The 27,109-nt window shown below is 44.3% G+C and overlaps 1 protein-coding gene across 1 annotated transcript; it reads left to right on the top strand.

The window, feature by feature from the left end:
- Window positions 1-649: 649 nt before the first annotated feature.
- LOC104077833 (desumoylating isopeptidase 2-like) lies at window positions 650-23,777 on the top strand (the record flags this gene model as incomplete). Its single annotated transcript, XM_009579217.1, has 6 exons — window positions 650-655; window positions 975-1,021; window positions 1,828-2,023; window positions 21,075-21,147; window positions 22,498-22,591; window positions 23,636-23,777. Coding segments are annotated over exons 1-6 (558 nt in total), but the record flags the coding sequence as incomplete, so codon positions are not given.
- Between the last annotated feature and the right edge of the window lie 3,332 nt (window positions 23,778-27,109).

Here is a 27,109-nt window from a genome sequence, read left to right as displayed (position 1 = left end):
CTCTCTGTATTGAGGTTGTAGGCTAGTCTAAATGAGAGAGATTGAGCAGAGACAGGCCAGAGAGCAGGCATGAAAGAAGAAGAAAATCACTCAGCTTGTATCAAGGCACTTCTTACTGTTGGGAGTATTCAGACGTGAGAACCTGACTCCCAGCACCTTCTAGCTGGGACCATTCTAGTGGCAATGGAATGGCACCGGCACTTTATTTCTGGTTTAGTTTTGATAACATACATTGAAGCAGATCCGAAAACAAACTAAAATCCTGGCTACTTTCCACTCATCTATAGGGCAGTTTTTACAAGGAATAAATTTGTTTCCTTCTGCCTGTCTGCAGAAGCAGCATTTTAAATAATGTCATACTCTTCAGGATCACTCAAATAAAAAGAAAGGTCCCAAAGTCTCTCTTAGCAGCGTGGCACAAGCTACCTTCACTCAACCATCTCGTGAAGCCTGCAGCTGGCACTTGTCGCAGTGGCAGCTCTCACTAAATGCTGCCAGCGTCTGTGCCCTTTGCAAAATTTTTCTGGAGTACTCTGAAGGCTCTCTCCAGTAAGAGCACGTTTCTAATGAGTTGCTGAAGCTGACAACTGGAGGCAATATTACACTTTCCTGCCACCATTTACAATGTTACTGTGGGAAGTCTCGGGTGATGCAGGTAAGTGAACCCATTAAAACAGGATCATACACCTGACAAACTGTGCTCTTTAGTGTTCCTATGACACGATTAGGTCCTCAGGTACTTCTGTGATCTCCTCCATCCTTCCTTCTATCCCAGGATGCCCTCATGCAGAATGAAAGAAACGATGGTGGATCTGACAGGATGCTTTTTTGTCTCAGTAAATTGATGATAGATCGTCACTAATTAGCACAGCTAGGGTCAAGCTCACTCTTATTTCATTCTCTACTAAGATAGCATGATTGTAGGAGACCAACTCTTATTTACGTGTAATAATATGGTTTTTTCCTCCTTTCAGTTCAAACGTAACATTGTGTTCAATGACACCACAATGTTTTGTGAAAAGTACAAGTGCTTTGAACATGTGGGAATCAAAAAGCTCTAAATAGATTGTGTAATGCTGCCAATAAAGCATGTCCTTGGACCCTAGCCGAGAACAACCAAACCTTCATTTCGAGTAAAGCACTGGATGTTGAGAAAGAGAAATACCAAAGCTTTAGTCCTAGTTCCCACCTCAGTCGCACTTCTAGCAAGTCACTGCAATCTCTTTGCCTTGGGTTGTCTCACCTGTAAGATTTCTTGGGGTGGGAGGAGGTGCTTGTGGGATCTTGGGAGGTTAAAGCCCTCACCACTTTTTGACATCTGAGATGTAACTGCCTGGGTTGATGACTCCCATAGGAACCGGAGGCAGCAGCAGGGGTTCCGGGCGGTGAGCCGAGGGGCAGCAGCCCTGCCTCCTGCGGGCAGCACCCGCCTGACCTGCGCCCAGGTGGGCACATGCCCTGGTGCGGCCTCACTCCCGCTGCCTCGGCGGCTGTCAGTCAGGAGGTGGCGGTGGTCCCGCTCCCCTCCCCTCCCCACCAGAGCCTGCCTGGGGAGGGGGGAGGTTCTGCAGTCAGTCAGCCCCCACACCTGCTCCTGGCCTTGGCTTTTACTGCCCTTTGACCGTGAAGCAGATGAAGTATTTAGAGGCAGCTGCTATTCCTGTCGTTAGCGCCCAGACTTCCTAGGAGAAAACTGCTGGCTTTGTGACAGCTGAAATCTGATTGAGAGGAAGCTTTTTCACTTCAGCATGTACAAAAGCCAGGGGAGAGTGAAGTGAGGGGGAGGAAAAGACAGCACTCAATTTGCTATTCATTCAATTCTGTCAGGAAAGCCCAAGCAACTGGAGATGACGGCAGCGTGGTGGATATTGTTCAAGGGATTGAGGATGCAGAAACAGCGGGTAAGAAAACAACGCAGCGCGAGGGGGCTGTGTGCCGTGCTCCTTGCCAGGATACGTTAGCTCCCACTGAGCAGTTCTGTGCTCTGGAGCCTGCTGGTGGTTCTTGCCAGTTTAAAGCAAATGTGAGTATCTCCATGTTGTGCTGCCGTTGCAGGTGCTGGAACAGGAGGGTACCCAAGAGATCTGCCTAGCCTTCTCCACTCCAGCGCGTGATCCTTTCTCGGTCTTCTCTAGTGTACTTCCCAGTGTTTCTCTGGAGAAGGAAAAGGCTGTTATTCCCACTCTGCAGCTGAGGCACTGGCATGCAGAGAGGCTGACTCGTCTGATTCTAGGACACGAGGAAATGGAATGAAGCTGTGTCAGGGGAAGTTCGGATTGGACATTAGGAAAAAATTCTTCACCGAGAGGGTGGTCGGTCTCTGGAACAGGCTCCCCAGGGAAGGGGTCATGGCACCAAGCCTGTCAGAGTTCAAGGAGCGTCTGGATGAAGCGCTCGGTCATTATAATTTAGTTTTAGGTAGTCCTGCGAGGAGCAGGGAGTTGGACTTGATGATCCTTACAGGTCCCTTCCAACTTGAGATATTCTATGATTAGGTGCTTTGTTGCTCTGCCGTCTCTTGGGTTTTGATGTGGAGTTATGTTTGTGAGACTGTTCTTCCTCTTCTCCAGCTGTGGCTGCTGAAAATGCTCTGATTTCTTTTTAAGGACTGTGATAGATGTTTCAAAGGAAAGCATTTTATTAAGGCTGCCCAGTTTACCTGTGCTCTCCTTTGATGGAGTTCAGATAGCTTCCAGCACTGGAGGGAACTGTGGGTCAGAAGCACTCTTCCAGCACTCCGTCTTTTTAAAATGAAAGTGCAGGCTTTCTGTTGCTACCACGATTTCTAATTTGAAAGAAAACTCCTAGGATTTCATGTCATACTGTGATGCCAACAGGATCAGAGATGGTTCTTTCCAAACCAATTAATTTACAGAGCAGCTCTGCTAATATAATTCAAGAGGCTTTCTGAAAAGGTGTCACTTAGTAAACAGGGGTAGATGAGCCAGAACATGAAAGATTAATGTCCCCCTTGTTTCCCATGACTCTGTTCAAGCCTTGGACTGAGATAGGAAGAGGTAAGGAGAAAGAGTCAGTCCTAGTTCTGCCCAATGACTCAACAACATGATTGCATGCATGTTAATCTACCAAAATTTATCCTCTCCTTTAGAAATAAAACCGATTGCTCTGGGCCAGCCTGAAGTCTTTATGCTGGCCAGTTTACACAGGTTGTAATTTGATTTGATGGCCAATAGATTTGAAAATCTTCTTGTGTTTTACTTGGGACTTGTCAAAATAAAAGGCTACCTAGGATTTTGGGGGGATAGGAACAGAGTTACATTACATGCTAGGGTTATGGGAGGTGATGTGGTTAAACACTGCATGCACATATGTGCTCTGGGGACAGCTTGACAGACTGCAGGCTTTTGGAAAGAACTAGCCTAGCAAAGGAGGGGGGAAAAAGCATCTGTCAGTAAATAGATGGATAAAGATGCTCTGTGCTGCTTTTAAGAAGCACCAATCATCTTTATAACTTCGACAGGTGGCAATAGGGCAGGGAGGGGAGGAAGAGATTCAGAGAATTGTGTGGGTGGTGAAGAAATTAATCCTAATGAATTGGAAGAGCAAATCCACAGCGGGCAGAAAGCTTCGGATTTCTGCCCTGCTGGATATGGATAAATGCAAGAGAATCCCTTTTGCATGCAAGAGCTAATTGGGCAATTACAATGTAATCTCAAAACCTTTGCTTAAACTGTACCCTGACTATCAAAGCGTGAGGCAGATTCTCTTCCAGTGGTTCATAAGGCTTGCCCAGAGTCTTTCAGATGGGTGTTTGAAAAAGGTCCTCTTTTTATCTTTCCCTCTCTTCTGGGAAATAAAACCTCCCTGTTACTTTTTTTTTTTTTTTTTTTTTTTTTTAAATATCACTGTGTTATGATAGGAGAACTCATTTCCAAGGCTTCCTTTCAATGTTTTCATCTTCACACAGAAGAACACACGAATGTAAGAATGGCCAGACTAAAGGTCCATCTAGTCCAATATTATTATTCTTCCCTCAGAGCCTGCTTGCGGCCGCAGTTGGAGACAGCAGCACGAGCATGTATGACATTTCCTTCTAACACTTTCACAGCTTCCAAACATTTTCAGCTCTGGGGCTTCTCTGAGCTTAACCTCTGTTTCTTTACTAATCCTCAATTGCTCTTTCTTCCATTCAGTTCTCTTGAACAGATGTAACCCTTTGTATCAACATCCCTTGCCAGGGAGTTTGCAGGTCTACTACGAAGTGGTGAAAAGAAAAGTCCTTTTTTTTTCTTTTAAATGGCTTCCTCTTGATAGGTTTTATATCTGACAGAATAGTCAATTCCCATCTACTTTTTTCATGCCACCTGCAGAACCCCACCATATCTCTTTGTCTCATTACTAGTTACATCCTTAAAGACATTTTCTGAAGAATGTAATCAAAAACATTTTTGAAATGAGTTAACTATGTCAATGAGATCACTGATTTCTCCAAAGAATACCAAGAGGTGGGTGTCACAGGACCTGCCCTCGCAGAAGTCATGTTGACCCTTACCCAAAATATCATATTTATCATCTGTTAATGCTGTCTTTTGTTATCACTTCTACTAATTAATCGAGTCTAGATGCCAGGCTTGCAGACTCGTAATTTCCCTGGCTCTCACGTGGACCTCTATTTTAAGAATAGCCTTACAGTTGCTACCTTCTGGTGCTCGGGTCCCAGAGACATTTTACACGAGAGGCTGCCCATGATCATTAGTAATTCAGCTACTCTGTCCCTGCGGTTCCTCTGGTACTCTTGGGTAAGCGCTGTTCTGCCCCTGGGATCCTCCAGGGCCAATTCTGTCTGTCTGTATCATACACTCATCCATGTCAACTTTAAACAGAGCCTCTTCCAATTTCCTCACTCTTCCTACTTCTTTTACAAAAACAAACATGGGAGGTTCAGGCATGGGAATCTCACCAGTTTTCTTTTGGTAGAAACAAGAAAGCTCTGATGCAAAAATTTAATTTATTTTCTCTGCAACAGCCGTGTCAGGTCTGAGTTCTCCCTTTACAGCTTTGCTATCACTTGGCCCTACAGACTTTTCTTCTCTGGCGTGTTGGAGGAAGGATTGAAGAAATAGCTAAATGTTACCGGAGAGGCTCTCCTTATCTTTTTTTAGGTCTATCTAGAAGCTAAAAGTGACAATGTTTTCATCTGCTTTTGAAAGCACAGGGTCCTGAGACAATTTGGATGAGGAATGATCAGTAAGAGAGCTCTCTGTCTGCAGTGCTCTCTGCTGGATACCTTGGGGTTTTCCCACCCCTAATTTCTGGGTTCATGTTGTCTAAATCTTTTATGCGAATGCCCTTGAACTAAGCTTTGAGTGCTGCAATGCCAAGCACTTCCACGCTCCAGAGAAAAGAGGCGTCTGGGTGCTTCCAAAAGCTTGGATGCTTTTAAGGCTTTAAAACTCAAGACTAATTCCTGTTTACTTCAACCATCTTCCGAAGGATCACTTGTGACGTGAAGCATGTTATTCTGAACCTAGTTGGTATTCTTTCTTTCGGAGGGAGTGTTTTTCTTTAGAACTGGCACCAACACAGCGATTCAGCATCAGGCTGGTCTTGCTCACATCCGTTGTGTATTGCCATCTGATCACACAGATGAAAAAGAGCCTGTGCCTTGCTAGGGTGGAGTTGGAAGGGAAAGCAAAGAAGGTATTTGCAAGCAAATACCCCAATGGTATTTGGCACCCCAACGGTGCCCAATCCCCAATGGTATTAGCATTCAGGTGAGGTAGCACCCATGCCTACAAGATTACACAAAATAGAAATGAAGCTCATGTCACAGTGTGTGGTGGTTTTTCACAAAGAGAGAGGAAAAAAATGCATTGGTGGCTAATATTTATATATCCAGCACTGTTTTCATGCTTGGTCACTTGGAAGTTGCTGCTGCTGCAGGGTAGCAAACCAAGCTGTGTACTTACTCTCATGGTTCACAATGTACAAATACACCTTGAGGGTAAAGTAAGCTGGAAGAGAGTTAAGAAATTTGCCTCTTTTTATAATTTACTTGCTGAAGGAGGCTGTCCTCTGAGCAGGCTAACTATTGCCACAGAAAGCATAGGCATTTCTAGGGATTCAGCAGCACTCCTGAAGTGACCATGTTCTGGAGGAGGATGGTTAGGAGAAAATTGTTCCCATACGGAGACTTGCCAAGGACAAATCTATAGGGCTGCACCTTTGTTGCAACACCGGGCCTGTTTCTAGGCTTGATTACTAAAATAGTGTATGTGAAAGGAGGCTGATTGTCAATCTATCCATGGTTGGTCTTGTACACACTCTTGGGCATGTTTGCTTATCGCTAGCAGGACACCTCATGTAAACCAGAGAGTTAAAACATTGCTGTTCTCTAAGACTTCATTGTATATGTAGAGACTGTATTTATGTTTGTACATGTGATGCATGAGCAAATACACAGCTTGTGCAAGTTTTATCTATGTTCTCCTGTGGAATGAAGTAACGCTCTCCTGCTTACAGCATGCTGGTGTCTGCCTTGTCTTGCTGTTAATGAATTATTTGTGATACCAGCTATGAGTCCTAGCTATGAATTGGGATTCTACCATATTTCATGAAGACACTGTATAAATGGGACCGAGAGAGAGAGTTCTGGCTCCAGACAGGTTATGAGCTACTTTTTATCTAGATCTGATAGGATGCATGCGAACAGCAATTGGTTTTTTAACTCCATCTGGCGACCCTAACCCTTTCCAAGATGAGATCTCCCACTGATGCAAACGTTCCTTTGGTCATAATGTCTAGTCAAATACAACTTCGTTTCCTCTGTGAAGTTTTATACTGACTAATTTTTTTAATCTCTTTGTGGTCTCTTCCAGTAAGAGAGGCTGAGCAAGATTTTTGAGGTGTTAAAGGGAAGCACAGTAAAATCAATTATATAAATGCTACCAAACTCATACTTCATAGAGCAAATGGAAGTTTCACATAAGATGAAATATACCTTAGGCTGGGACGCTGATCTTATTTGTTTGATGAATCTGTTTACCTCTTGCATGCATCCATCTAACTCATGAGAAGGCAGATATATGGAGTGGGAACTGAATGGTCTCAGACCTATCCATTCATCACTTGCATGATGCGTCAGTTGCATGACTTTCATTGCTGGAGTGTCTAGATACTTCCCTGTTATATAGGAACAGAAATCTTTCTTTTCTCTTAGTCTGCAGGATAATTAGCTGAATTTATAGATTTATGACCATTTGTATTCCCTAGTTTGCATGAGTGAACTTAAAGAAAAGCAGCTCGGGAGAACTGAGATCCACATCTGTTGTACAACACCCTTCATCTCTCGTGGGAGTCGTGTCCATATCTAAGCTGGGCCTGATTGTATGGAGTTCTGCTCTTGTTCTCCTGCCCTGTGGATCATTTTGGAAAGTGTGGTGATTTTTTTAGGTCTCTGGTTCTCTGGGAAGCATTTTTGGGTGAGTACGGAATATGACTTATGTGTTTAGTGTCCTATTATTAAGAGCACAAGCTCTTATTTTTGCTACTAATCAAAATGGGGGTGTACTTGGAGTGTGCTTCTTCACTCCTAGAAATGAGCTACAATCTGCTTTTGAGAAAGGTGGTGGGCCATTGTCAGCTAAGGCTGAATAAGGCCTTGTTTTCCTACAATAGATATCTGGGCATCTAGAATATTCTTAAAAGGGCTAAACCAGGGGGATAGTCTGAGAGCAGATGTCTTTGGTATTAGAGGATGTTGTGAGCTCGGTGAGGCATTTACAGTGCTTACCTCTTTCTCTTACATTAACTTGGCCACAGTTTGGATTAGATGTCTGCTCTGCATGCAGGAGAATTTTCTGGCAAGTCTCTGAGGGATCTGGCAGACAATACCATTTGCATGCAGTGGTACAAATATACAACCATTTCTCTTTTCACTAAAATAAATAGGAGGCAAGATGCAGTTGCAGCATCTAATGGATTTTTACAGAAATAAATACAAATTGGGGGGGAGGAAGGGGAAGAAATATTCCCAGTGGAACCTGCTACATATAAGGCAAATTCTCCTCCTTGATCTTACTGAAGTATTTCCTTATCTTCTCTCTTCCGCTTCAGTCCCTGATCTCACTGGGTACATTTCAGATGTGGAGATACTGTAAGATGCATGTCCGTCAAGAAACCAGTTGGCTGAATCACTAGGGTCATTTCAGGTCTGTTTCTAGATGTATACAACACACAGTGGATTAGCACAGAAGTTTTGCTTTAGCACAAGTGTAAAATTATTACTGTGCCCAGAAGAAGGGAAATATTTAGGGCAGCCCGAATGATATTGCAATGCTGGCCTCGTACATGCTGTGCTGTTTACAGGGGGAGGGGGTGTTAAGGAGAAGTAAGAAAGGATAGATTTTTGTGTTTTCCAAAGAAGCTGCACTGGCATGTTTGTGCCTCTCCCTGAGCAAGGGTGTGCGTGACCCTTGGGAGAAGCAAGCACAGAGACTGTCCCTTTGAAGGGACAAACACCCACATTTTCATCTGAAATGGTTTTCACCCAAAACAGTATCTTCATAGTACTAAATGCTGATGATTTGTTGCCAGGCACTGCTGCTAACTGTCATCTCTGCCTTTCAGCAAGGGATGGCTATTTAATGGTATTTCAGAGCTGCATGTCCAATGCTGCTCATTAAATAAAGACAGTGGGAATCCTTTGGGGGGAAAAAAAAATAAAATGACAAAAATCCCCTGTAGCCCCCAGAGCACATTACATCAGAGTCATTAAGATACTCCCACAGCTTTTTAATTTTTTTCCCAGCCGTCATGGCATGCTGCACATATTAATCATTCTGTTGCATCTTCATATGGAGGGGGGCTGGGGGGGGAGGGGGGGGGCAAAAGTATCCTTAAAGCAGTTTGTCAGCATCCAATAGCTAAATGCTGACAATCAGAAATGATTACTCATTTCCAAAACGATTAATGGTTAGCATCTTTGGTCATTTTAAACAGTGCTAAAATCACTCAGCATAGAAGCCCTTGGGTCATGGGTTATAAACGAGTTCCTATCTGAACTTCCCTGATCGCTATTTTTATATCAGTTTTGTGCTTTGTAGAAGATTATTATTCCAACAACCCAATTTGCATTGAGATAGGTTATACAGCTACCCCTTCTTTAGACAGTTCCCTTCTCAAGGAAATGATCCTTGCTCTACTCTTTTATTGTCTTCTTCTGACCAGCAGAAACTGGGTTTTTGGCGGAAGGTGTATTTGAGTCTCCATGGCACAACAGTATTTTATCATTGCTATGTTCAAGTCTCTTGCTTTCTGTTTTATCCCTTAAATTCTAATCTGGAGACATCACCGCAATGCGATTCTTTGGTAATTGTGCTGGAACAGCAGAGTGAGTGTATGATTATGGCAAAAATACACTCATATCCTTTTTCTTGTAGGAAAAGATAATGCAGAGAGATGAGACACTGTGTGAAATTGGCACTGTATTTGAAGAGTTTTATCCAAGACAGGACAAAGCACTGTAGGGGAAAAAGAACAAGTTACTAGCTGAGGGAATCTGTACTTCCCAGTATTTTTCTAAGCTAAGCTGGTTAGGCACACTGCCAGCCAGGCATGGCCCCTGGAAACTCTCCAGGAAAAGAATCTCAGCTCACATTGTGAAAGGGTTTCCCCCATCCATGCCGGAGAAGAGATTCCCTTCTCAGAAGCTTAGCGATAAATATTGATTTCTTTTTTTTTTTTTTTTTTCCTTTTCCCAATAGCAAACTAATGTTAATGGCATGTGGCCAATTTCTATCATGGGCACCATGAGATACTTTGAGCGCATGCCACCAAAGCCAGCACAGAGTATAGATTTCTTAGGTGCAAACAGACCCCACCTTGCTCTTTTCTGATGCTGCTGCTGTTGGCTCAGAGGATGGGCACAACTGTTTTTGGCAAATGAGTGGGAATGAGACAGGGAGTGAGAATTTACACGCCTATATGACAGGTAAGCGCTGGACTGGGTCATATGGCCTTACATAGCACTTGCATGGAGAGGAGATCTGGGGACTGTTACTTTCTTTTTTATTTTCTGTAGGGATCCAGATTCATTGTGGGTAGGTTTAACTCCTGGCTATGAGGTGCTGTTGCTGCCATTAAGAACACCAGGGTGAGGCCTATGTCCATGGACTTCCAGCAGCAAGCGATCAGTGCTGGAAAGGAGAGCTGGGATCCCCATCTCTACTGGGAATTCTCATTACCTGAGTATGGAGCCCATCTGTTCTAGCTGTAGTGGAGGGAGAAGGTTTTGCATTCAGATCACTAATACTAACGGTGTTAAACACTTCAGGGTAAATGGGAATTTGAAGAAGAATTTGGAGGATTGCAGTTTTGAATTTGAATGTAGTAACATCCTGATGAAATTTTAGTTTTGACCTGGTCTGATGTAAATCTGTAGTATCTCCTTAGCAGAGCAGGAAATATGAACCTCACAAGTCCTTGTTTGACATCCTAGCTATGGGATTGTCCTCTGTCCGTAGTTTGTCTATGGATGTTTGAACATGCTTCCATCTCCTGTTTGAACCCAAGATTTTTTTCCCTGCTTTCTTTTGGGCAATAATTTTCTTTCCTTTAAAGCCTGTGTGTCTCTCATTTTTAATTTTTTTTTTTTTTTTCTACTGAAGATGTTGGCTTTTGTCTAACAAATGTAAGCCTGCCAGCCTGCAGATTCCTTTGAAGTAGTCTGCTGCCTCCCTTGGGTCTCTGCACAACAGGTTGAAAACAGTATGTTATTGTGCTCTGCATTAATGGGATGGAACAAAAGGACTATTTATTCCATTGCCCGTGGTGTTCTTGGTCCTTCTGTGACATCATAAAGGGACTTCTTATCCCTTTGTGATGGCTGTAATTACAATGACTTTGTTGTTACCTCAGTCTTCTCCAAGTAGTTATCCATGTAGGAACTTGGCAGAAGTCAAAAGTTGTTTTAACTAGTTTCTTATACTTTCTTGGCATAAAGAGAGTAGATGTCCCTGCCTTGTGTAGCTAGGAGGCTGTTGGCCTTGGTGAAAGCATTAAAGAATCGGGTTGTAATGCAAATATGAATACAGTGTTGTCAATAAGAGGTTTGACTTTCAAGGCTAGAACTCCTCAGGAGACAGTTCAAGCTGAAAAATCACAGCTGAAACTTTTAAAAAGCCTCCTCCATATTTTTCTTCTCTAATTCTGTTTGTCAAGTAGGATGCTAGTTTTTCAGTAGGTTGTAGTGTCTTTGGCAAAGGAAGCCACTGTGATATCCCTTTTCAGAAGAGGAGCTGTGGTGGATCAGCCTCACTCCTTTCCACTTCAGTGAACCTCGTGACAGTCCTGTAGATCGCTTCTATTTGGTGGGCAGTGTGGAAGTGTTGTTGGATTGTTAACCTTCGAGCCAAGATATTGAGCTCATCTCTGCTCCTGATTTGCTGTGTTTTCACAGTCATAGCACAAGCTGTATGCTGGTATTTTCTTCCCCTACCTCTAAAACGAAGAATGTCTTCCTGCTTCACACAAATGCTGTGAGGCTTCAAAATTTAATGCTTGTAAAGTATTTTGAAATCCTAGGAAGAATTGCAAAGTAGAGAAGCAGAGTCTTGTTGAATCACCTGATCTGAGACCATTAAAAAAAACCCCCAAACAACCCAAAACAAACCTTTGAGTATATCTTTAAATTTATAGAAAGTGTATACCTCAGTAGTTGCCTTCTCTGCCATGCATAGGAACAACCTTCAGACTCACGCACTAAATGTCTGTTTTCCCTCTGTAATGCTGGACATTGGGACAGGGCTAGTCTCTTTGGAGAAGAAGACTGGTAGTGATCCACAGAAGCCAGCAAGAATCCTTACCGACACGGAGAAGGAGGTGTTAATGTTTCTTGGCCTGAGCATGGCCTAGCCACCACATTGCTCCACCCCTGGGAAATCATTTAGCAGCCCTATTTATTAATTATCACAGTTCTAAGTTACATCTTCCCTGCAAGGTGAAGCACACAGAGCCCTGAGGCCACATTGCTGACTTTACCAGGCATGTCAGGGCCAAGGTAGTTCCAGAGTCAAAGCATCCGCACTGTGCTTCAGATATTTCCTGGTGAACTGGGCTGTAGGGTATTTATCTCCCTATGGTTTTTTTTTTTCCCTCAAGTCACCTGAATCCTCTTTGGCAGGAGCCCCACTTCCTGACAGGCTCTGAAGACGGGGCTGGAGGCTCACAATGCACACAGGCGTGCAGGGTCTGAAATCTGCTCAGCTGAGGATGGTAACTGCCTCCTAGACATCAGCAGAGGAAAACATTTCAGACCCTTCAATGCCCTGTCCTGCACAGGCACACTAAGGCTTTCTTGGTATCTGGCTTTCAGTCACACAAACGTTTTCTTGTGCTTTCCTACTGCCAGGAAACTTCTAAACACTTAGCCAAAATGTCTGTTCTTTTTAAGCTGAGTATGTTACTCCTACTTGAAGCCTTTCGTATCGTTCTTAAGAAGTCTTCTCCCATAATTCGTGTCAGCCCTTCAAATGTTTGCAAATTTGTCATCTGTAGTCATTGCTTTGCCAAGCTATTAACTCTTCTGAATTAATTCTCTTGTAAGTCAGTCTCGCCATTTCCCCGATCATTTTGCTGCTGTTCTTTTTGAATACATCTCAGTTGTCATTGTGAATGCATCTAAAGCAAGGCATTGGCACTTTGCTAAGTTTATAACACATCAAAGTTTCTCAGGTGCGTTCCCTAAGTAAATACACTGCAGTGGAGTCCTACAAATGGACAGGTTTTTCCTCTGGCTCCATATACTTGAGATTAAGCTTGTACATGAAAGTTCTCAAAACTAAGGAGATACAGCGTGTAAAGTGGTGTGAATAGCATGGACAGCCCTTCTGCAGGGCTGCTTATGAGACCGCTGTCTGGGACAGGCTGTCAGCACTGGCACATGCTGCTCCCATCTCCAGCAACTCCCCCGCAGTGATTTCTGTTTGATGCCCCCAGTCCCAGTTTGATCCCACTCCGGCCCCTTCAGCTGACTCCTTCAGGCACAGTCAGGACTGAGGTTAAGGGAAGCAGATTGAGGTTGGAAAAATGGCACGTTGCTTCTCACAGGGCACAAACAATCTACTACAAATACCATGTTGTGTACACAGACACCCAAGCTGGGCCATTGGTGTCATGACTGGTGTGACAAACCCTTGGGCTGGTGGATTAACTCGTGCTGGCTTCTGTGTGAACTTGCCAAGAGAAGAGACAGGGATGTTCATTCTGCAGGGACAGAAAATAGTTGCTTCATTTAGCCAGCTAGTTGCCCTATCTCTCCATGGGTAAGGCAGGTTCCCACTTAAGCTCTGAAACATAGGTTGGATGAGTGTTCACTGTCCCCAACAAGAGTCAACTGTATTTAATGCAGAGCACGCTGGATCAGCTATCTTCTGAATAGCAGGTTACACGTGAGTGGCTTGAGGCAAAAGATACACGGTGGTAAACTTCCTCCCCAGTGTGGCTGCAGGAAGGAAGCTCTGCTCGGGACAACACCTGCCGACAGTGCAAGGGGGTAGAAAGTGGAACAGTGATGGAGAAAGCAGGCAATTATAAGAGACTTCAAGTAATACCAATATATTGAACGTGCCTGCCCTTTTGTAGGATGAGGCTGTAAGTGGAAACACCGAAGGTATCCCATTCTCGCAGCTAAATCTTGTTTATGATTTTTAAATAAAATATTCAGAATACACCCAGAAGTCAACTGCTGAAATGCTTCCTGTCTCCGTTCTGCAGCATGATTAATATTTTCTTCTGCCCTGTTATTTTTCCAGTAAAATCACATTGCGTCACAGCACTGAAGCATAAGTAGATTTTCAACTCTCCCTCAGCAGCAGCATCAGTTTTTAATCCACATACAGCATTTTAGAAGACACTGAAATGAGCTTTTTATGCTTCATGATTGCAAAGATTTTAGTGTTGGCTCATCAGGCAATGCAGAAGCATATTATAAAGTCTGAAAAGCCACAGCAACCTCCAAAGAAATTCCTCCTGAAGAGACAGCTGAGGAATGAGGAATGTAGCCCAACTTGAGAGGAAAAGATCCTTTGCAGAGCAGAACCTGGCTGAAACAGAAGAGCTGCTGAGATGGAGTTGGCTGTTGCAGTCCTACAGAGGTTTGGCCTGTCCTTCCACTCAAGGGTTCAGTTGAGCATCTTGCCTTGTGTCTCTTCTCTTAGCATTTGTGACTTTGCATGAGCGAATATGTTTAGCAGTATGAGCTGTAAATTTTGGGTTGTCATTGCCCAGGAAATTCCCTATCTATAAGAGTGTATTAACATGAAGGGTGGGGAGCAGAAGTTCCTTTCATTCCTTTCATTCAAAATGCAGCGGCGCGGAGTCACTTGCGTGCCAAGAGATGCCTTGTCTTTTTCTTCTTTCTGTAGACTGTGCTCCTCAGATGTCTATTCTCCAGCCAGTTCTCTTGTCCCGGTCCAAGCCTGAAGTGGGGCCATTGAGTGCGGTCCTTGTATAACCTTGCTTCATCAGAGCTACATCAAGCTCTCTGGCTGCATTGAAGCTGCAGATTTCTCAGTACTTCTATGCTCTCCTGGAAGGAACCTGGAGTTCCTCAAGCTTTGATCAGCTCTGCCAGTTGGGTTATTTGCAAACATGCCAATGCCCACACTGTCGGAACTGTTTTTCTTGAGACTTGCAAGTTATTGCCTATTGCAACTGGAGGCTGAGCCTGTTTGTAACCAGAAACCTGCTTACTGCAGTATTTTGTTTCTTTTACGCTATCTGGCATTTTAAGTGAAAGTTAGCATACCTGACTAAAGCAGGCGCTTTTGGCTAATTGGATTTGGAGTGACCCAATGGTCCACGACTTGCAGATTGATAGCTTCTGCTAACAGCGAAGAGGACCTGGCATAGGAGGTGATCCTCCAGCCAGGAAGAGTAGGGTTCTGCGTGTGCTGGAGTAAGGATCCAGCCGGACAGCTTTTCCCAGGTACGAAGTACCAAAGATAGGTCTGTGTCATCACTCGTCAATACTCCGTTAAGCTTCTTTTTTTTGTTGCTGTTCTGCCCACATGCATTTAAATCCTTTCCTGCTTAATCTGTATTCACAGTATATTAGGAAAATAGCGTTTCAGGCTTGGTTAATATACAAGCCTTGGACCTCTGGAGAACTGAGTGTAAGAGACACAGGTCACACTGAAATGAGCTTGGGTCTCATCCAATTGCTAAAGAAAACTTACTAATAGCAGCCATACTGTATAATTTCGTGTCATTCCACATGATAGTGAGTTTTTATTACTGGAGCTCCAGGCCAGAAGAGTGAACAGCAGAAGGACTGAGGCACACTGGCAGAAGCGTGTGCGTGCCTGGGGCTGTGGGACACGAGTGAGCGCTGCTGCAATACGCCTTGGCAAAGATCTGTGGGAAGCCCCCTGTCCTGCATGTCTGTAGTTGAGGTAATGCTTCCCTCACCGCTGCCAGCATTACTCAGGGAATAAAGTCTATGATCTGTTCTGGGCTCTCTCCTTCCACCTCTGTGGGCCCACGATTCTGCACCCTGGTTTAGCAGAATGTATTGGGGAGAACTGAAACTCTTCTGAAGTTGCTGAGTGTTTTGCACTTTACCATGTAGGGCTGGGATTTCACTCACTGGTTTCCTGAAGTGATGTTCTCTAGCTTCGTCTTTTGTGCTCTCATATTTCACATCTGGATCAACACATCCCAGAAAATAATGCTGAGATATTACTTTGATGCTCCCTGGCTGGTCTCCTGCATCAATCTGATGTTGCCTTTAATTCTGGCTTTTGTGTTGAGCTTTAACATAGCGGAAGATTTTCCTGATGTTTGAGATGTGATAGATCAGTGCATTTATTCGTACACACACTCCTCTGCATGTTTTCATGAGGCTGCCTAGGTAAGTTGACCGCAGGGACCAAGCACTGCCAAGCCCAGGACTAAGCCTCTGGGAAAAGATTTTACACAGTGTATCTAATAAAGGCAGAGGTGTGAAGAGATGCTCCTTGCCAGCCTGACTCCTTTCATGGAGCACACTAGTTAGCAGCTGGAGTCCTGGGTGTCTTCCACTTGGATTGTTGAGCCAAGGGTCGCTTATGTGGTGAGCAAGCTCCCCCATCCTACAGAGAGGAGACATCAGCTCTACAAAGGAGAGCTTGGTGTTACGGTGTGTGACCTGGCTCTCAAAGAGGAAAGGGTTAAAATCAAGCCTAGGTGGTAGGGCAGACAGTCTGTTATTGGACCTGTGTTGCCAGGAGGGCTCCATGATCTGAAGACTTGCAGAGGGTGAGGTGATTTGGCCATTTCCTTCGGTCCCTTAACATGGTCCTTCCTCTCTAGCAATGTCAGAATACATCTGTAGCTCTGGTCCCTCTTTACTGTTATCCTCTTGCTCCTAAAAACAAAGCTTTGCCAGGGAAAAGGAAGTAATCCTACTGAATTACATGCAGATGGTACTTTGAGAGGAGATAGGGTTAAGTTAGTTACTGGTTCATCATCTGCACCCATCCTTGGTAAAGGTGTCTTTTTCAAAGTAGTGTATGTGGTCATGCACAGACATCAGAGCAATCAGGCTAGGTCAGAACAAAACCCCAATCTAGCCTGGTAGTTCTGGCTCAGACGATGATTGTGTGTGATACCTAGTGAAGAGTAGAAGAGTACAGCAAGGATCTACAACACTTCCTTTGAATACTCAGTTTGCAACTATTTGCTGAAACCAGGTTTGTTTAGCAACTCCCAGTGGATTTCTTTTCTATGTGTTCATACAGATCATAAGACAGGATGGGTCAGGGTCTGTTCAGCAGCGGATGGATGTGGTGGAGTGGAATATCCAGTCTGTACTAGGGTGATAAATGGAATATTGCTTAGTGTGTTGGCTGCTCAGAGAAAGTAATATATGAGATGGTGGTGGTCTTGTCTCCAGCCTCTAGGGAGCTCGTTAGTTAAGCTGCTTAGCACAGTTATGCAGGAAAGGTTTTGGTGATACACCATGGAAAATAATGGTCTGAAGTAGGGAGGTAAAGAGAAAGTTAGTGATAAAAACTTCAATGTGATAGTATGATATTAATTGATGGTAGAAGTTAGTGGTTACATGGATGGGCCTCTCCTGTCTGGAAACCCCTGTTTCTGGTAGGAGTTCCCAGGATGATATAATCTGCTAGTATCATACCATCTGCTCCTCCATCCTAGACCTACCAGAAGCATATCAATATAATGAAGCTTTTTAGTTTCTTTCCTTTCTGGAAAGTTAGGGCATGGTTCACTGTCCCGGTGAGACTTTCACTTCTACCTCTGTGTGAAAGATGGATAAATGAAGTGAGTAACACAACAACTGACTCAGAGTATCTCCCAGAACCTAAACTATCTCACCAGACACTTTAATCTCTGAGCCAAACGAACCAGGAAATCAGGGAAGGCTTGAATAAAACTGGAAAATTTCAAATTCCACTTCGTCAGGGACCTGCATTAAAAGCTCTTAACCGATACACTACAAACTGTAAATGCAAAGAAGTTCTCTCTGGGTTTGAATTTTGAGTCCTGGGCTATCTTCTGCTTTTGTGAAGCAGTTGCAGTCTGGTTAGCTTTCCTCCCAGCCTTGCTTCGCTTCTGAGCTGTTTTCTGTCTCTGTTGAAGATGGAAATGAGACAGAATGCTCCAAATCCCTTTGTGTAGGGTTTATGGCACGATTTTGCAGGCAGTATGTGATGCAGGCATGAATCACAGCTCCCGTTAAGATACTGCTGTATTCGATTCCCTGCCTCTTCCACCTGACTCAGAACAGGCTGCAGATTTTTGTTTTTAATCTAAGCAATAGCCAATTTACTCCAGAGATGAGTACTTGCTGACTGTTGCTGCTGTTCTTATGCTCAGAATTGCAAACCCCTTGGAAAACGAGGCCAGCTCGTTCATGTGTGTACAAACCTGGCTTCATATCTGGCTTGGATTCTCTCCTCCAGCTCAGCAAGTGACTGACATGTTCACTTTAGTGTAGCTTCTTCCCGAGACAAGCCGTGGGCTGTGCCAAAGTGCCGTGAGGCGTTCGCTGCGTGTTCAGTTGCACACCGGAGGCAGATTCTGCAGTTCTGGAGACAGGGGTGAGATGAGGACAGTAGCGGCCATGATTCAGAGCTGCTTTGCATTTTGGTCTTGCTAATAATACTGAAAATTTTTATTTGCAGTGAACCAAGATGCAAATCAGATCCCACTTCAATAATGCCCTTGTGTTACTGAAGTTATTTAAAAGAAAGTACTAAACCAGTGCAGCTTCTGTTCAGTTCAAATTCAGGTATGGCTGAGATTGTTGCAGTTCAGTCCGTAATAGTTCACTAAAGGGATTCATAGTGAAAAATACACCATTTAAATACAGAAATGTCCATGTGATGGTCGTAACACCTGGTATCAGCCAGAGAAATACTTTTGCTCGTCTCTCCTTTATCTCCGGTGGGGCCTCCTCATCATTTGTGTTTCCAGAGCTGTCCTGCAGCCTGGCTCTTGGCTCCTCGTTGGGCAGGGTGGGTTTCGGGGGCTGTGGCTCTGTGCTGGGGACAAGAGCGGTGCAGGCAGAGGGGGGACAGGGAGGACTTGTGTTCTGACAGTGCTATGCACATATGAGGTGAACAGGTCTCTGTGCATTATTCTAACATGGTAATCAAGGAGAGGTTTGGTTTTTCCTGCTTGTTTGCTTATTTCTTGTTCAGATCCAACATAAACTTTAACGTGGAAGAAGAAAAAGCTATAGCTGCAAGTGGCTTTCAGTTTAACTTTCTTGTTTGAAATACAAAGCCTGATGCAGACCAGCCTCCGCAGATAGCCCTGACTTTGATAACTGGCAAGAGCATTTCTAATTTAAAAAGTCTCCCTTCTCTTTGTATTAGTTACTCCTCTGAGCAAAGCAGCTGGCGTGACCTGGGCATGTTGTGCTTGTATTGTTGCTGTGAGACAATAGCTCAGCCTGAGGGAAGAAGACAACCTACTTACCATATCCTCTGGGAGTTGTTATCCTCTGTAGAAACCAGTGTCTCTCTGAAGCTTACTGAGACTATCTGAGAGTCGAAGGAGTTAACCCATGAGCTTAGGGAGATCAAAGAACTGAACTGAGGGCTATGCGTCCACGGCTTTGGTCTCCTCATCGGATGTGGCTGGTGTCACATGGGCTCCCGTATGCAGCCTCCACCTTTGTGTCTTCTTCCCCTTGCAGAGAACAGGGCAACAGAGATCTGTGGAGAAGGCAGCAGAAGGCAAGGGCACATCATGTCCCTAAATACCAGGCATGATGTTCAACAGAGGGTTCACTGCTAATGCACTGGCAGAGGTTGAGAGCTACCTGACCTAGCTCCAGTCCAATGCTCTGATATGTCCTAAAAACAAGAGTTTGCATAATTCAAGTGAAGAGGTAAGTGGAGGTTATACAAGGTCTGAAGAGAGCAGCGGGCAGGGGACCAGCTAGGGTCAGGTGGTTCGCTGCCTTCCTGCAGAAATACATCATTTGTAATACCAAAACTCACAAAGAACACGACACATTACAGCATTTTCTGGAGGGAAAGGGAACTGCTGTACTGCCAGAGGCAAGCCTTTTGGGGGACATGGTTTAAGGTATTAAGACTGGCCGTACATTAAGTCAGGCTTGGGACTGCACTTTTCATATTATCAAAGCTACTGTGGTTTTCCACAGTAGCAGTGGTCTCACAGACAGCATTTCTCGGTGATTTACAGAGCTGCTGCAGTCATCAAAGATACATAAGCAAGCAGTGTGAGGAAAGTAGATGGAGTATGCCAGACCTCTGGTTACCTGACAGCAGAGGGGTTCTCACTCATACCGTGGCAGCTCAGTGACACCAGACACCAGGGAAGGTGCAGCTTATTCCGGCGCCATCAGAAGCAGCTACCAGAACCAAAAGAGAATTTTAGCTGAATGAACCTGTCATGTCATTGTACGGGGTCAAGTGAACAACACTCACTTTTCTTGCAGTGCTTGATTAAAATAAGAATTCAGTTGCTCTAAGTTACTACAGATGCATCTTCACTGCACAATAGGTGAACTGTAAATATACCAGGCACGGGCAGATTCCACTCATTGCCTGAAAACATCATTTCTGTAGTAGCACAGCTCTGCAGCTAACCGAATAAATACTGGTGCTGAGCAGGGCTAATTATCTCCAATGCAGCACTGCCCTGGCATGGCTGTGCGGCTTCCCACTCCAAAATTAGCTTAGCTGGGACTTGTTTGGGTGTCTGCACTGTCCTTCATGGTATGGTGGAAACAGTGAGCAGTGCTTGGTGGAGGAGTGTTGCTTGCACGCACCGGACTGCAGTATTCCTCTGCTCCAAATGTACCGGGGAAGTGCTAGCCTCCAGAGCAATGAAGTCACTTAACAGCTCCTCTTGAAAATTTGTCTTTGGCTTGGGTGAAGTTGTGGTCACCTTGGACCTAATTTTGGAGCAGCAAGCCCTTGTCCCTTCTGGAAATGATGCTTGATAGTATATGGTGCCTCCAAGCAAAATGTTCACTACTATGCTCGGAGCTTCTTTTTCTATAAAGCAGTTACCACTGTACATAGATAACTACTAAATGGTGCTCCTCTGACCTACAGGAGGAATGGATCTTTGTCTCCAAGATCTCATTGCCTAAAAACAACTTAATAAAAAGTAGATGTTGGGAGGTGATGTAAAATGGTATGCAGAAAATATTTGGGGATTCTTTAACTCAAGATTTTGAAGATCAGATAAGACAAGTGAATTGGTAAAACTGGCTCAGTGACAGCTATTTAAGTGAGAAGATAGATAAATAATCACACATCCTGTAGCAGCTGGATTTATGCAGGTTCTGGTCCAGTTATATCAGGGAATACAGGGAAATGCCGTATGTGGAAAGGACTAGATGAGCATTTTTTGGAGACCTAATCCCAGTCAGCTGTATAAACACAGTGCCCACTTCTGTTGGTCTGTAAGGAGTCTCAATCTGTTTGTCTCAAGATAATTTCAAAATCACTCCTGTCCTTAAGAGAAGATGCCCTGAGGATGGGAGATGGGGGATATATCCTACACCAAGATAGTGTGTTTCTTTTCCACTAATGCTTCCAAATGTGGCTTTTCTTTTACTGTAGTACTGGATAAATGAATACACTTCCACCTTGGGGATTGGTGTCTTCCACTCTGGCATCGAGATCTACGGCAGAGGTATGAAATATTTCCTTTTCACTACCTGCAGAACATGAGAACAACTGTATGGCTAGTCTGATATGGAAAAGCACCCCAAACTTACAGCTTTTGGCAAGGAATGTTTTGAGGAGTGAAAAACTCAGCCAGTTCTCTTTTTAGAGTCTGTTGTGGAGTCCAGCAGGAACTCGTGCAGTTCTGTCATGAACCATGTAGCCCTTCTTATTTTCAGCATGTAACTGCAGCCTCTATGGCTTGTGCCAGTGTGTAGCAGGATGGCAGATAGGAGGGACCAGGCAATGTTGGAAAGTCATTCTGCAGTGGAGGAGGGGGAGAGAGAAGGGGAGAAATGGGGGAGGGGGAAGAGAGAAGCAGATCAGTGGTTGTCTTGCGAGCTGCATATACATGTTTGTGCTAATTCTGTGTCGGAGTAAATCCATTTTGCAGTAATTGTTTACGAATGTCTATGGCCTAGAAATCTTGGGATCTGGATTTCCAGACCTTGGAAACTGTTCTTTTGAAACAGCAGAGTTACAAGGAAAAGAAAATGTCTTGTAAGACTTTTGAAATGGTCTGGATGGGGTTGAAGCTGATTAGAGCACCCATTGTAAAAGGAGCAGTCAAGGGATCTGGGAAAACAGCTGTAGTGCAGTGAAGGACAGACAAGCATCACAGACTTTCCGTTTCCTCCTTCAGCGTTAAATGGGAATGATTTGGGATATCTCACTTATGGTATTTTTAGCCAGTGCCATGCAGTAGATAAAACCCCTGCGGTGCCATGTCAAGCACAGAAGTTTTCACGGGCCGTGCGAGATGGCATGCATGACACCGTGAGGGCTACTGGCTGTGTTTCACAGGCCATGCAAGATGGCCTGTATGACATGGAGGGACCTCCTGGCTCGACTCGTGTGCTGAGGCAGCAGAGCACAATCAGCTTGGCTTTCTGCAAAGAATTCCTAGTCACTGCCTGTAAATCCCTCTGGAAGAAGACGACTTGATTTCTCCCTACTCTAGAAGAGACTTCTTCCAGCTCAGTACCACCACCGACAGTCTCTTGTGGTGTTTCTAGATGCCTCCACAGCAGAACTTTCCACTGAGAGGAAGCCACCTGGACAGGGACAGAGACAGACTCGGAGAGTTCTCCTGGCGCTGTGGGAAAGCAGTCGTGTTAGCATGGAGGGAGGCTGTGAGGGTGTCCTCAGGCTGATAGGTAACCCGACAGGGAAAATGGCTTTCAGAGTCTGGCTGAAACCGATGTTGGCCACAGCCCAGCCCCTGGTGCTGATGCTGAGCTGTACAGACAGCTGCCATAGACTTTTTCCTGACATTGCGTTCGTTCAATTACTCACAGTCTGTTTCTTTCCTTGTCAGAGTTTGCCTATGGAGGGCATCCCTACCCTTTCAGTGGGATTTTCGAGATCACACCTGGCAGTGCCGTAGAACTTGGCGAGACCTTTAAATTCAAGTAAGGGCCTTTTTCTACCTCTTTCCCGCTTCCCCTGGTAGCTGTTGGTATAGGGGGAGCAGGGAGGTCCTCTCCTCCGGGTCCCCCTTTCCCTCTCCTGACAAGCGCCCTCACTGCATCCTTTACATGATCCTGCTTCAAAGGCAGCCCTGCAGGGATTTTGGAGGTGGATACAAGAGCACGTACACCAAACGGAACAGTGCTGAACTGTGTTTGGCAGGGTTTGGCAGGGTTTAAAAATATACTTACAAATGAATGTGGTTCTTTTTTCCCATTTTCTTTGTTTTCCGTGCTCCCAGTTTCACCTGTCAGCAAGAACAGGAGTAACTGTGTGTTACACAGAGCCAGTGCACAGGGGAAAAAACAAACCCTAGTCTTTTTATGAGTATCACCTATTTATGGATACTGCACAGAGTACCAGAAGTCATCTCGTGTATTTATTGCTAGTCTGTCACAAGGGACAGGCCAGCGGCTAGAGGGGTCTGAGAGGATGCTGCACTAACGTGTTGTTCAGGGTGCTCAGGCTGTGGGTCGAGGCACTGCCCGTGGCACGTGGGGCTTGACCTTCCCAGACTGCCAGTTTATATTGAGGGTTGTGGAGACTTTTAGAAGCACGAGTGCTATTGAGTGAATCTTGGGAGAAGCAATAGGTTTCTGCATAAAGTTCCTGGTCTGCTCCTTCCTGGTCCACCCCATGGAAACCCCCTCCATCATGAGAAAAATCATCTCCCCTGTCCTACTGGAAGTTTCCATTGAGGGGTGATGGGCAGAGTGGGAGCAGACCCCCAGAGCTGAGACTTCCCTGGTGGTGAGCAGGAAGCTCTCGGGGCTGTTGCCTGTGCTCTAACCTGCTCTGTGGATAAGCGGGGGATATTACTGTGCCGTTTTGTTAGTGATAGCCTAGCGATAACCCCAGACATGCCTGTCCATGTTTTAAGCTTGTCCTTCTTGCCAATGTCTGATCATTTCCTTTTCCCTGGGTATGCATCACTCTCTTCACTGTATCTTTCCATGTTTCCTGTGGTGTGTTTTGTTTTTAACTAGAGAATCCATTGCCTTGGGCACTACAGACTTCACAGAAGAGGATGTGGATAAGATTATGGAAGAGCTGGGCAAGGAGTACAAAGGAAACGCATACCACCTGATGCACAAGAACTGTAATCACTTCTCTGCTGCTCTGGCCGAGGTGGGCACAGCTGTCTTTTTTTTTCTTTTTTTTGTATTTTTTACTGCTTCAGATCTGTAGTAGTGCTTACAGAAAGGGAACTGGTGTCAGCACAGCCTGCCAGGCCAAAGCCCATAGACAATCTCCTGTCTCCGCCCTTAATATTTTTGGAAGCCCTTTGCTGTTGAAAGGGATGGGATCAGGAGGTGGAGATGCAGCAGGTTTATCACATTTGGTCTAAGCTGTGTGGGAAATTAGAGGTGCCTGCATTTTGGTTCACTGAATAGGTGCTGAGCAGCAATTGGAAGGGCAGACCTGGCTAGCATGCAAATGTGCACCATTTTAATAACAAGCACAAATAACCCTACATGATCTGCAAAGGAATAAAAATGGCTTATCAGTGTTCTGCAAACAAAAATTTGCAGTATTCGGGAAGTGGGTGTCCCTTTTCCTTATTTAATGTGCACCATCCAAGACCCATTAAAAAGTAGTATTGGTTTTCTCATAGAAATCTTTGGTGCTTGTTCATGTTCACAAAAACACTGTGAATTATACGAGAGCTGTTGTTTGACTTCAGAGAGAATTGAAGCACAGAGAAGCACAAATTTATCCCAACTATCTGCTAATTTGGGATATTTGATTTTCGATTCCCGAAGATCTTCTTATCCTGGGGGGAAGCTGCCTTCCTCCTCACCCTCCAGATGAGATGTTTAAAGTGTGTTTCAATTAAGGTGTGAGTATTCAGCACTTGTGTAAATCTGAATTCAGGACCTTGACCCGGTGCCAGAAAAAGACATGAAAAGCACAAAAGGGAAGTGACCTTCCATAAAAACTGTTTCTGTGCTTTCCATAAGTACTTTACGGCAAATGTGAGGAGGGAATATTGTTCTTCACAATAGTTCAACTGTTTGAACAGTGAAGCTTTTATTTCTCTTTCTGGAGTCCCTGCCCTCATTCATTACGCAACTCTCACCTTTCTTCATCATATGGGGCAAGAGTCCTCTGCCAATAACCTCTTTTGCCCCAAGTGTCCATTCATCCCCAAACAGGCCCATCATGGATCCCAAGTGAGATGAGATTCTGTAGAAAAAATACTGTATGATTTTGTAAGAAAATCCCTAGTGAAGCCAAGAACCAGCAACTCATTTACAAGGGACCTGCTCAGGCTCTTAGGAAAACCAGTTCTCTATCGGTTTCATACTTGCTAATTATAGAAAGACCGAGTCCTTTCTGTAAATGTTAGCAAATAAAAATAAACAGGAAGGAATTGTATTGGTACAAACAGAGAATGAAGTTTCAAGCAGTACAGTGATCAAATCAATGTTAGTCACACTACTGTTCTGGAGTCAAAGAATCAAATTACTACAACAGAAAATGGGAACTTTAAAAATTATGAAGGAAACCCAGGAGAAAGCTGTGTGGTTATTAGCAAAAGCTAAAAAAGACCCCTTTACCTGCAGCAGTAAAATAAGATCATTGCTTATTACGTACTTTGATATGTAAAATTTCTATCTCACGTCCAAGCCATAAGCTCAAAGCCATTCTTCCTTGATTCTGCTGCTACATATCAGTGAACCCCTCACCGCCCCTTCCTTGTCCAACCTTCCAAACACATGTCAAATAAAAGATCTTAATAAAAACCTACTAGGATATTTTAAATTTTGCTTTCAATACACCTTCAGTGAACATCTTTACAGGAGTGGAATTTAGGGATATATTTTCCTGCAAGAGCTTTCTTGGTGGATTCTGTGAGCTCATTCAGTGCCCCATAACCTGTCCAGATCATAAAACAAAAGCCTAAATGGCTAGTTCTGATACTTCTGCTCCCACAGAAGCAGATTTACTCAGGATTTAGGTCAGTTTAAATAAACCCTTCATAGGCAAGCAGGATTTTTTGTTGCTATTACTCTTCACATATGCCTGTGTTTATCGCCCTCTCTAAAGTATTAGAAATGTAAACCCAGGGGAGGGGCACTTCAGGCCCAGGAGCAGAAGGCCCTGGATGGTCTCTAGCATCAGGATACAGAAAATGGGAGCTGAAATTCTTAAAGAAATAGCCGGTGTTAGGACACTAAGCAAAAGTCCTAGCCATTCAACGTGCCTCAGTTGAATGCCATCAGTAACATGAGAAATACATGTGGCCACCTTGTAACAGATGTCTCCATCCTTTCTGGTAAACATAGTAATTTGGCAATCACTGTATTGTGGAGCTGGGTGAGAAGTAGCACAGCTTATCTTGGGGTACTTCTGGCCTCTTGGAGGAAAGACTGCTTGAAATCTGTTGAGACAGAACCTGCTTGAACTGAAAGCAATGAAAGTTTCTATTCTCATTTCCCAACATCTGAATGCTTGCTTAACTTCACAGCCTTAGTGCTTTTTTTTTTCTTGCTGTAGTTCCCATTAAAACAAAGCAAACCCCATCACGTTAGAAAGCTCCAGACCCTACCATATAGAGCTATAAGGTACAGCCTTATAGTGTGCAGAACGTGCTGACTACATGACAAGTGGCTCTCAAGACTGTGTAAATATGTGTCACCACAGAGGGCAGAAAACAGAACTGATATTTGTGACCAAAAACCAATTCTGAAACGAGTCTGTTTAGTGTTTGTATTGCCCTTTCCTTCACACTCTTCATCTGTGAAGCAGCAATAATAATAATTAGCATCTATTTATGCATAGCGATGTTATGTGGCACTTAAAGACAGGAAAGTGCAAAAAACATTCAAAGAATTAAAAGAAAAGATGTAGAAATTTTGTTCAACAGAATAAAATTGCTCACTGGAACTGGGATTTAACTCCAGCCACACAAAAGGCAGCCAAGGATTTTAAGTGAGTATAAATTCTTGGTCTCTCTGTTGCTGTTGCCCAGCTGAAAGGTGATGCTGTCAGTACCACAATGCCCTTCCACCACAGAAGGGGGTGGGGGTGGAGGCTACTTTTTGGCATGAAAGAGGCAATGACCAGCTCTGCTCCCTACAGCCCTTTAGGCCTTTCTGCCCAGGGGCATAAGCAGCGTGGTGAGTTCAGGAGGTGGTTGTTCTGAGCCTCCTGACTAATGCCAGGCAAGTCCCATCCCTGCTCTGTGCCTAAGTATCTCCCCTTGTGTGCTGGGTTATTTCCTGCCTTTAAAAAGGGCTCTGAAATCTTTTGATGACAGCTCTCTTACCTGCCAAGGTTAATTAGCTAGTTTATGGCTTGTATGTTCTGTATCAGCACACAAAACCAGAGCTAGAGCTTTATAGCCATGTGGTGATACATGAGTTAACGTGTGTTCACACAAATCTGTCTGGCAGGCCTTGAGATTTGGCTGTATGGCCATGTGCTAGGTAGGTTTGGCCGCCTTAATTTCCTCA

This window comes from Fulmarus glacialis, unplaced genomic scaffold, assembly GCF_000690835.1.
Source record: "Fulmarus glacialis isolate BGI_N327 unplaced genomic scaffold, ASM69083v1 scaffold9556, whole genome shotgun sequence".
Taxonomy (NCBI): Eukaryota; Metazoa; Chordata; class Aves; order Procellariiformes; family Procellariidae; genus Fulmarus; species Fulmarus glacialis.
The sequence above is the reverse complement of the archived record's forward strand: the minus strand, read 5'-3'. Positions and strand labels throughout refer to the sequence as shown.